The following is a 12325-nucleotide window of genomic DNA, read 5'->3' on the forward strand; positions in this document are numbered from 1 at the left end:
TGCTTAAATCTCTAATAAGTGATATAAAACTAACCCTGGAAAGGCTTGCTACCACCCTTTGTACAATTTACAAATATTCTTTCAGCATGCTATAAATAGTGAGAGACTTTATTTTGGGGGTCTCCAAAGTCACTGCAGATGGTAACTGCAGCCATGAAATTAAAAGACGCTTGCTCCTTGGAAGGAAAGTTATGACCAACCTAGATAGCATATTCAAAAGCAGAGACATTACTTTGCCAACAAAGGTCCGTCTAGTCAAGGGTATGGTTTCTCCAGTAGTCACGTATGGATGTGAGAGTTGGACTATAAAGAAAACTGAGCACCGAAGAATTGATGCTTTTGAACTGTGGTGTTGGAGAAAACTCTTGAGAATCCCTTGGACTGCAAGGAGATCCAACCAGTCCATCCTAAAGGAAATCAGTCCTGAATATTCATTGGAAGGACTGATGCTGAAGCTGAAAATACTTTGGAAAATACTTTCCAATACTTTGGCTACCTGATGTGCAGAACTGACTCATCTGAAAAGATCCTGATGCTGGGAAAAATTGAAGGGGGGGAGGAGAAGGGGACGACAGAGGATAAGATGGTTGGATGGCATCACTGACTCAATGGACATGAGTTTGAGTAAACTCCGGGAGTTGGTGATGGACAGGGAGGCCTGGTGTGCTGCAGTCCATGGGGTTGCAAAGAGTCGGACATGACTGAGTGACTGAACTAAACTGAACTGATTACTGAGTACTGCTCTAGACACTGGAACTCCACAGAAAAGCCAGGATCTCTGCTTTCATGGAGCTTATAGTCTACACAAACAAGATACAAAGTGAATAAGGGTTCAGAAGAAAAACAGGGGTTCTTGAAGAACATGACATCTGAATTAAGACCTGAATGACAAGAAAGAGACAACCATGTGACAATCTTGGAAGAGAACTCTCCAGGCAAAGATGAAACAAAGTATAAAGGTACCAAGACAATTTAAAATGGATGGCTCTAAACCAATTTCATTCATTTATTTGTATTTTTATTTATTTTTGGGGGCACATCACCTGGCATGCTGGATCCTAGTTCTCTGACCAGGGATTGAACCTGTGTCCCCTGCAGTGGAAGCTTGGATTCTTAAGCACTGGACTGCCAGGGAAGTCCTAAAACCAATTTCTTTTAAAGAAAACGCATTATCTAGGGAATTCCTCAGTGGTCCGGTGGTTAGGACTCCCTGCGTTCATTGCTGAGGGCCCTAGTTCAATCCCTGGTTGGGGAATTAAGATCCCACAAGCTGTGCAGCATGGCCAAAATAAACAGATAAAATAAATATACGTCTTTTAAAAAAACAAAAAGCCCACATTATATAGTGACTTCTATATGCACTACAGTTTGAAAATCACTGAATGCAAAAGCACTACATGGCGAATAAATAAAAAGAAATGATCAAAACAGGACTAAAATAACACTGACTTGGGTAAGAAACAGTATATTGATACTAACTATATTTTTCTTTTGCTTTTCCTCTTTTCTTGGCCATGCTGTATGGCTGAGGTGATCACAGTTCCCTGACCAGGAATTGAATCCAGGCCATGCAATGAAAGCGCCAAGTCCTAACCACTGGACCCCCAGGGAATTCTCTATGCTAGCTATATTCTATGCACTGTGCTAAATTATATAGTTTCATTTTCAGGCTGAAGACATATTATGAAATATCCACATCATTTATAATTAACAATATTTAAACAAACCTTTAGATAGAGAAGGTCAAAAAGTAGTTGAATAGATGAGAAAACTCAGTCTTACTCTTAAATAGTACAAAATATAAAATACAAAGCTAGCATTTCACTTATTAGATTTAAAAAACGTTCAGTTCAGTCGCGTGGTTATGTCCGACTCTTTGTGACTCCACGGACTGCAGCACACCAGGCTTCCCTGTCTATCACCAACTCCCGGAGCTTGCTCAAATTCATGTCTATTGAGTTGATGATGCCATCCAACCATCTCATCTTCTGTCATCCCCTTCTCCTCCCTCCTTCAATCTTTCCCAGCATCAGGGTCTTTTCAAATGAGTCAGTTCTTCACATCAGGTGGCCCAAAGTATTGGATTTTCAGCTTCAGCATCAGTCCTTCCAATGAATATTCAGGACTGATTTCCTTTAGGATGGACTGGTTGGATCTCCTTGCAGTCCAAGGGACTCTCAAGACTCTTCCCCAACACCACAGTTCAAAAGCATTCATTCTTTGGCCCTCAGCTTTCTTTATACTCCAACTCTCACATCCATACATGACCACTGGAAAAACCATAGCCTTGACTAGATGGACCTTTGTTGGCAAAGTAATGTCTCTGCTTTTGAATATGCTATCTAGGTTGGTCATAACTTTCCAAGGAGCAAGCGTCTTTTTATTTCATGGCTGCAGTCACCATCTGCCGTGATTTTGGAGCCCAAATGTTAAAGACATAATACCTGAGGCTGGTGAAGGCAAGAGTGAAGGGATGTTCTCATTCAATGTAGTTGTGCCTTAAACTGGTTTAACTTTCTTAGACAGCAAACTGTCACTAGCTACCAAAATCTACAATGTGCATACTGTGTGCATTTACTACTGAGAGAGTCCCATACAACAGAAGAAATTTACATATAAAAATGTTTATTATATAGTAGCCAAAATCTCGAAACAGTCCAATGTCCATCAATCAAAGATTAAATAAATCATGAAATATCTACAATATGGAATATTTCACAGGGTTATAAAAAAGATAATGATATAAAGGGATGCATACTGAAATGAAACAATGTCCAATACTCATTATCAAAGTTCACTGGCTTGCATATATTTCTTTTTATGTGAAATAAGCTGTTTATTAGTGATATATAGAAATAAGAATATTTATATATGCATAGGATATATCTAGAATGATATACACTAAGCTGTGGTTTCTTCCCTTAGGACCAGGACTGGTGAGGGAAGAGAGAGGATAAAGGGTAAACAGAAGATTTTTTAAATTTCATAATCATCTCTACTACTTTTCCCCCCCAAACAGTAAACATGGATTACTTTAGAGAAAGTTTAAAAAATGTCTTAAAAAGTGAGAATGGGCTTCAGTTTATCCATAGCTTGAAGCTAGAAAAATATCTTTTCAGGGCTCTTCATATTAGTGAATACAGAAATAGCCAGCCCCAAATATTGAATTAAAATGCCATTCCTTAAGATCAAATTCCATGGGTATTACAATTAATTGAGAACCATTACACAAAACTAGCATATTCAGGCATCTTTCAACTATACTTCAGTGACATTCCATCATGTAAAATAAAGGCTAATGTGGTTTGCAAAGCCTTCTGGGATCTAGTCCTATGCTTCTCAAACTGTAATATTCATGCAGCTCACCTGTAGATCCTGTTAAAATGTAGATTCTGATTCAGTGATGGGGCTGGAGAGCCCCCTTTTCTACTAAGTACCACAGACTGTACTTCAAGTAGCAAGGATCTAGCCCAAGTTCCTTAGCACTCCCCATCCTTAATTTTGAAAATTAACTGATTTAAAAAATTATTTAGAAACTAGCTTTATCTTAAGCATCTCTCCCTCAGCAGTCATTTTTTTTAAGTAAATTAACATAAAATCTCAATTTTTAAAAAGCCCTTTTGGGGCAGCAATAATAGCCCTTATGAATAATCAGCATCTGATCTGAATAGCAATTGAGTAGTATTTTAATTATTTGCTGGCAGGGGGAGCTATATTTTAAAAAGGAGCATTAGTGTAATTAGGCCTCCATGGCTTCTGGTTAACACATTAAATATAAAAACACTCTACCACCTCCAAAGTTTCTACCACAACCCACAAAGTTGCCACATCCACCTTCACAACCTCTCTGTGATCCACAGATTGCGTTTCTTGTCTAGGAAGGGCCTTTTTCATGTCACAGCTCATCCATTAATAGAGTGGTATTTCTGAACACCAGTTTTATCAACTGTGTCATGATCATCAAAAGTTACAAAAGCAGGGACTTCCCTGGTGGTCCAGTGGTTAAGAATCCACCTTGCAACACAGGAGATGCAGGTTTGATCCCTGGTCAGGGAACTAAGATCCCACATGCCGAGAAGCAACTAAGCCCACACCCTGCAACTACCAAGCTCACACGCCTCAACCAGAGTCTGTGCACCGCAATGAAAGATCCCCCATGCAGCAACTCAGGCTCGACGCAGTCAAATAAGTAAGTAAATAAATATTTTTAAAAAGTTACAAAAGCAAATCCTCTCTTTTCTCCACTCTACCTGTCTTCCTTAACTTCTATAGTTTCAATCTTGCCATACTTTTCAAAGCAGTTGCTCATATTCTTCTGTATCTTCTTTAATACCATCAACAAAAATTTTCTTTGCTTTCAAAAGAGCATTAGGCTTTACAGAATCCTCCAGAAACAGCTCCCTGGTTTCACCAAACACCCAGCAACTTCGTGTGGTTCTGCACTCATTGCCACGTCCACCTCTTCAACACTTGAGTAAGTCATAAGACTAAAAGTCCTAGAATGTTTTGTCTGGGCGTCTCTCATCACTGCTCGATCTGTCAGTGTGCCCCATTTCTCAGAATGTTCTCTTAAAATGTCGTCTGTAGTTTCAGAGCAGAGTTCTCAACTGTGCTGGTTCCTCTGGATCATGGCCCCCCTCCTTCTGGTGGTGGCCAGCTGGGGGTGATCTGGTAGTGGTTTTACCTCTGTTCCCTGGTGGCTCAAATGGTAAAGAATCCACCTGCAATGCAGGAGACCCAGCTTCGATCCCCAGATCGGGAAGATCCCTCGGAGAAGGGAATGGCAACTCACTCCACTATTCTTGCCTGGAGAATCCCATGCACAGAGGATCCTGGCAGGCTACAGTCCATGAGGTCGCAGAGTCAGACATGACTAAGTGTGACTAACGTTTTCACTTTCAGTTTGAGATCAGACTTGCCTCTTCCAACTCAGGTTCAATAATGGGACCAAGAGGAGGAGGCCTCCCCATTCTTTCAACTTAGTGAATTATTGCCCTTCCCCACATACCATGTTCTTCATACCTTCATGCCTTTTTATATCTTATACTTTCTTTTTTCTCTATTTCTTTCTGGTTCTCCCCTCACCTACTCCCCTTCAAAAGCTTTTACTCTGTTAGAGGTTTAGTTCAAACTTTGCAGATATTTCAGGCATATGTGAATGCTGTTTCTTTCTTATTCTGAGACTCCTATGCATTCAGGGTTGACTGTCACACTTGTTTTTTGTTAAGTCCATCTCCCTGTGGAGTTTGAGGATAAAAAATATCCCTTCTCAGCACACAGATACAAAATAAATGCTTTCTGTGTACAAGTTATTAAAGAATTAAGTTTCTAGGACTTTCCTGGTGGTCCCGTGGTTAAGACTCAGCTCCCAGTGCAGGGGGCCCAAGTTTGATCCCTGCTCAGGGAGCTACACCCCACATGCTGCACCCAAGAGATCGCAAGCAGCAACTAAAGATGCCACGTGCCCCAACTAAGACTCTGCACACCCAAATAACATTAAAAAAATAAATTTCTGCCACCACCTTTGAAATAATGGTTGTCACAATCACTTTTTCAATTAATTAATTAATTTTGGCTGTGCTGAGTCTATGTTACTGTGCTAGCTTTTCTTTAGTTGCAGCAAGTAGGGGCTACACTCTCTGGTTGTAGTGTGATGGCTTCTCATTGCAGTGGCTTCTCCTGTTGCTGAGCACAGGCTCTAGGGTATGTGGGCTTCAGCAATTACAGCTCATGGGCACTAAAGCACAGGCTCAAATAGTTGGGGTGAACAGGCTTAGTTGCTCTGTGGCATGGGGGATCTTCCAGGACTGGGAATAGAACCTGTGTCTCCTCCACTGGCACTCGGATTCTTTATCACTGAGCCACCAGGGAAGCGCCTCTCTGGTACTCTTTTAAACGCTTGAGGGAAAATAAGAATGGCATCAAATTTCTAACATACCTTTCCCTCCTTATATTAATTAGAATTTTTACTACACTTTAAAAACAGACAACAGAATGGCATATGAAATCGAATGCTCACACAGGCAGCCCTCTCTTTGCCACTCACCTTCCTCATCTATCCATTTCATGGTGAAAAGTTGTTCGTTGTCAAAAGAACACATGTCTCGAACCTCATTACAAAGACCCTCGAAGGATATTGAAGGTTCAAAATGTGTTATCATGATATCCCTGAAAAAGAAAAAGGAGTTTTAAGTTAGAGAGTGACTAATAATGCCTGATGTTTTGATGGACTTCAGAGATTCTGTGTGGACATCAACACGTGTCACTTCCAGTAAACTATCTCTGTAAAAAATAAAACACCAATACTTAATAATGCTTAAAAATAAAAACAGTGGTTTTGTGAGAAATCTTAATCTCCCCTCCTCATTCAAGAAGCCCACCCTACCTGCTTTAACAAATAGGAGGTCCACTTTTGTTTTAATGCTAGTTATCAGAAGCTCACTCTTTTGTGAGTACTATACTCCAAAGACAAGTAGCTCTATTATTGGTCGGCTTCTGGATTATACTTAACTGAAATATCTTACAATCGCTAATCGCTAATCTCCCCTTCCCTAGAAGTCTATCTTCATCAAAGAGATGGCCCTTCAAAAATTTAATAAGGATCTGTCACGTCCTCTTCTTCAGCCTTAACTTCCACAGACTAACCACCCAGATTAGCAATCCAATTCCCAAAATCGACTTTAAAATATAATTCATATTATAAGGTAGACACCCCAAAAACAAAGGAATAGACATAAATATGCATTTATTTTCACATTACTGTTAGATAAATCATAACACTTAAATAAATCCACTGAGCAGCTATTTACTACAAGACTCAAAAACACAACAAAATGTTTTAGAACAAAAGCCTGGGTGTTCCTCCAAGGAACCATGAGAAGACTCCCTGTGATCTGATCCCCACAGAGTAGCCAGCCACAGTCATCCTTTTCAGGGAAAGTCAAATAGACCCAATGACTAATTAAACAAATACATAGCGATCTCCATGTGCCAGGCTCTGTCATAAGGGTTTTACAAAATTAACGTTGTTCACATCTTTCCTTTGCTTTAAACTCTCCAAATGCCTTTCCCAAAAGTAAAGGGAAACCAAAGTCCCCAGCAGGGTCTACAAGGCCCTGTAGGAACTGGCCCTTGCTGCCCCTCTGACCTACCTCTTCTACCACTGGACAGATAAACCAGTGTTTAGAGTCCACCATCTACCCCAGCTACAAATGTAAGCTTGATGAAAGCAGGAATTTTGTTCATTATATCCCTAGTGGCCAACACAATGTCTAGCACAGAACAGGTATTCAATAAGTAGTTGTTGAAGAAAGGAAGGAAATGCGTTAGGGACTGTGTGAACTGACATGGGTAGTTGGAATACAGAATGTGGAGTAAGAAGTAAGGTGTTAAAATTGTTAGTCATCTGCAAAAAAAAGTTAAAATTCCAGTCTTCAGAGACTCTACAGAAGCTTAGCAGAGAGCCACACATGGAAAGTGAATGGCCTTTTCTTGAAAACGAGTCTCTTCCTAAGCATATCATGGTTTCATGCCCCTGTCTCTTAGAACTCTCTCGCCTTGGCTTTCGTAACAGTCTGCTTCCCTGTCTCCCTTTCTACCATTCTGAACACTTATTAAGTCTCCTTCTGTCTTCAATCATAAGACATTCTTCACTCCTTCTCTCATATTCCTTCTCTGTCTTTCTCTTTCTGAAACCTAATTCACTTTTAGTGTTTTATCTATTAACTCTATGTAAGTATCTCCTAAATCTGTAATTTCAGCTCTCTTTGTAGTATTTAATACTCCAGATAAGCTGGTTCCACTTTCTATTCTTAACGTGATCCCACCATTTCCAGCACAAACATTCTATTATAGACATCTGTACTCACAATCCCCATACATAAGACTTTGATGATCTAAGTTTTAATCCTGTCACTTCCTCAGTTTAAGGAGGGAGGTGGAAATTTTTCTTCAACATCATCTTTTTTTCTTCAACATCAACTTCCATTAAAACTTTTTTAACCTCATAGCCCCAATGGTCTACACTTCTAAACCTGCCCAACCTGTATCTTATGCCCCATTTTTTGTTATTAAATTAATTATATACACACATCCTTAGCTAAATTATAAACTGGAAGATAAAAAATTCTTGACTCTTTACTACATTCATGTAACTATTTTATGTACACAATAGGGACTCAAATATTCCTTAACTGAATGTAGAAGATTGCCAGGAGAAATATCAATAACCTCAGATATGCAGATGACACCACCCTTATGGCAGAAAGTGAAGAGGAACTAAAGAGCCTCTTGATGAAAGTGAAAGAGGAGAGTGAAAAAGTTGGCTTAAAGCTCAACATTCAGAAAACGAAGATCATGGCATCCGATCCCATCACTTCATGGCAAATAGATGGGGAAACAGTGGAAACGGTGGCTGACTTTATGCTTTTGTGCTCCAAAATCACTACAGATGGTGACTGCAGCCATGAAATTAAAAGACGCTTACTCCTTGGAAGGAAAGTTATGACCAACCTAGACAGCATATTAAAAAGCAGAGACATTATTTTGGCAACACAGATCCTCCTAGTCAAGGCTATGGTTTTTCCAGTGGTCAGGTGTGGATGTGAGAGTTGGACTATAAAAAAAGCTGAGTGCTGAAGAATTGATGCTTTTGAACTGTGGTGTTGGAGAAGACTCTTGAGAGTCCCTTGGACTGCAAGGAGATCCAGCCAGTCCATCCTAAAGGAGATGAGTCCTGAATATTCATTGGAAGGACTGATGCTGAAGCTGAAAACTCCAATACTTTGGCCACCTGATGCAAAGAACTGACTCATTTGAAAAGACCCTGATGCTGGAGGGATTGGGGGCACGAGGAGAAGGGGACGACAGAGGATAAGATGGTTGGATGGCATCACCGACTCAATGGACATGAGTCTAAGTAAACTCTGGGAGTTGGTGATGGACAGGGAGGCCTGGCGTGCTGCAATCCATGGGGTCACAGAGTCGGACATGACCGAGCAACTGAACTGAACTGAACTGACAAGGAAATACCACTGTTTATGTTTCCTTAGCCTATAAACATATACAGATTCTTTAGTGTGTTTCAGGTGTTTGAACAAACAGGTTATATGATTTTCATAATAACTGTCAAACTAATCCTGTTTTACAGATTTAAAAAGCAAAAGCACAAAGGAATATTTGCCAGAGTTTCACAGGAAATAGAAAATTAATTCAAATCCACATCTCCTAATGACACTTGTGGATGCTGTGATCTGACCATTCCTCTCTCCACTCCGCCTGCAGAATTCCCCATTAGCAACAGAGCACCTGTCACACCAGCTGCCGGGAATGCTACCACCAGACATCCCCAATCTTCAGCCTCTTTCAGAGATTTGACTCCTCATCTACAGTCAAAGCCCGTTCCTGGTCAGCCCACAACTAATGAGCAATTCAGTATAAAGGTCCTACATGTGACTTGCAAAAGCTATGAAGTGCCAATTCATCTTTAGAACTCCCCAGAGGGTGAGCTAAAGTTTCTGTTGAGACTTCACAGCATCTTGATATTTTCCTACCTAAGCTTGCTTCCTTCCCTCCCCTTATCTTCCATAGCTATCAACCCCAAAAGTACTCCTGAAAAACCACCTGAATGCTCATCTGCAGCACTACCTCCCACAACAGCATCCACCCAAAGCATAGCTACCATCAGATGTTATTTTGTGACAAAAGCATAATGGGTACAATAAGTCAATCTCACTTTTAAGAGACTGGCTAATAAAAACTATAATCCTTGTTTCAGAGATTTAATGAGTCTAATTTAGTACATGGGCTTCCCAGGTGGCTCAGATAGTAAAGAAGCCACCTGCAATGCGCGATCCCTGGGTTTGAGCCCTGGTTGGGAAAATCCCCTCGAGGAGGGAATGCCAATCCACTCCAGTATTCTTGCCGGGAAAATCCCCATGGACAGAGGAGCCTGTACAATTTAGTATATGAAACTGATTTTTGTTTTTTTATTTTTCAGTGAAAATACATGGCCAGCACAAACAAATTATACACATTCCCCCAACTAAATGTAAAATTCTGAGAGTAAGCATTTTGTTTTGCTCATCGCTGTATCACCAATATCTAACACAACATCAGGCCAGAACGGATGCTCAATTAATATATGTTGAGTAAATGGAGGTGTCGTATGTTGGACTCTAAAAATAGCACGAGGAAATGTAAGATAAAAAGCATTCCACAAAGGAGGAATGACATATTTGAGGTAGCCATAGTATAATGGTTAAGACATGAGCGCTAAAGCCAGTATGTTTGGGTTTGAATCCAGGCTCTATCACTTACCAGCTGTATGGTCTTAAGTGAATTATTTGCCTTCTCTGTTGGCTCAATTTCCTCACCTATAAAATGAGAATAATATTATCTCCTATGGTATTTTAAGGATTTAATGTGTCAAGTGAATTCACACTTGTAATACTTAGAATAATACCTAGCATATTGTTTGTCTTTTAGTCGCTAAGCTGTGTCTGGCTCTTTTGCGATCCCATGGACTGCAGCCTGCAAGTCCTGGGATTTCCCAGGGAAAAATACTGGACTGGTTGCCATTTCCTTCTCCAAGGGATTCTCCCAACCCAGAGACTGAATCTGAGTCTCCTGCTCTGGCAGGTGGATTCTTTACCACTGACGCACCAGGGAAGACCAACCTAGCATATAGCTTAATGTGTTCAACATACCCTTAATGTGTTCAAGAACTTTTAAAACTTTATGTATTCATATAATACTTTAAATAAAAGTGGAACCTTATTAGATGAAAATAATCCAGCTTTCTAAAGACAACACACAGATTGTTCAATATGGTGGAGGGAACAAACATCTATATCCTTTCTGAGTGAAAGTATTAGTTTCTCAGTCGTGTCCAACTCTTTGTGACCCCATGGCCTGTGGCCCACCAGGATTCTCTCTTCATGGAATTCTCCAGGCAAGAATATAGGAGTGGTTTGCCATCCCCTCCTCCAGGGGATCTTCCCAACCCAGGGATTGAACCCAGGTCTTCTGCACTGTAGGCAGATTATTTACTGTCTGAGCCACCAGGGAAGCCCCTTTCATTCTAAGGGCCCACTGAAATGACAAGTTTATCAAAGTCTTAGAAAACAAAAAAAGGCATCAACAGCAGACCAGAAAGTATGAAAAAATCCTGGATGACTGAAAACAGATGAGATAAAATTGATGGAGAAAACATACCAGCCCCCAAAATTAAAGTTAACTGGAACCCTTTAAAGAGAAAAGTTTTACTGACACAAAATTACTTTTCCTTCTCTAAACATCTAATCACACTTCTTTGTTTTTCAAGTGTATCACACTTACATAAGCATTCATTATAAGTGCTTTTAAAAAACTGCTTTAAAAAATATGAGTTAAAGAACAGAATAATGTTATATACCTTTACAATGTAAAAATTAACAGGAAAAATCGAGACGTGAGAAAGCAAAAGGAAGTATAAATTCAAAAACATGTCTTTCCTAATGGAGAGTCAATACTCTTATCTAAAACTAATAACTAAATATAAAAGCAGAAAACAAGAAAAAAAATAATAACCTGAATTTAAAAATAGTCAAAGGACTTGAACAGACACTTCTCCAAAGAGTATATAGAAATGGCCAACAAGCTTAAGAAAAAAATGTTTATCATCACTAATTATCAGAAAAATGCAAACCAAAACTATAATGATAGGGCAGAAATTAACACAACAAACTATATTGTAAATCAACTGCACACCAACAGAAAAAATCACAATAAAATGTCACCTCGTATCCATCAGGATGGCTACTATCAAAAACCTAGAATAACAAGTGTAATCAAAGATGTGGAGAAACTGGTGCCCTGTGTACTATTGGTGGGAATGTAAAAAGGCACAGCAGCTATAGAAACCAGTATGGATGTTCCTCAACAAATTTAAAAAAGTATTTCCATATGATCCAGCAGTTCCACTTCTGGCTCCATATATCCAAAAGAACTGAAAGCAGGGAATCCAACAGATATTTGTACACCCACATTCACAGCAGCATTATTCACCATGGCCAAAAGGTGAGGCAACCCAAGTGTTCACTGACAGATGAATACATAAACTCAATGGGATATACAAACACAAAGAAGTATTATTCAGCCTTAAAAAAAAAAGTAAATTCTCATACATGCTACAATATGAATGAATCTTGAAGGTGAAATAAGCCAGTCCCCAAAAGACAAATACTATATGACTCCATGTGTATGAAGTATCTAAGGACTAAGGACTAAGGATTCGCTCAGTCGTGTCCAAGTCTTTACAACCCCATGGACTGTAGCCCACCAGGCT

General features: G+C 39.7%; 1 protein-coding gene across 2 annotated transcripts in view; it reads right to left on the bottom strand.

Moving 5' to 3' along the window:
- PRKCI (protein kinase C iota) overlaps positions 1-12325 on the bottom strand; it is a 70716-nt gene that overhangs the window by 50193 nt on the left and 8198 nt on the right. The window contains exons 2-3 of one of the 2 annotated variants that reach the window (XM_005201686.5): positions 10318-10373; positions 6047-6168 (exon numbers count right to left, since the gene is read on the bottom strand). In XM_005201686.5, coding sequence (XP_005201743.1) covers positions 6047-6161 — 115 coding nt within the window. In that variant the 5' untranslated portion in view covers positions 6162-6168; positions 10318-10373. The remainder of the gene's footprint in view (positions 1-6046; positions 6169-10317; positions 10374-12325) is intronic. The other variant, NM_001205955.1, reaches the window with a different exon arrangement.

This window comes from Bos taurus, chromosome 1 (genome assembly GCF_002263795.3).
Source record: "Bos taurus isolate L1 Dominette 01449 registration number 42190680 breed Hereford chromosome 1, ARS-UCD2.0, whole genome shotgun sequence".
NCBI lineage: Eukaryota > Metazoa > Chordata > Mammalia > Artiodactyla > Bovidae > Bos > Bos taurus.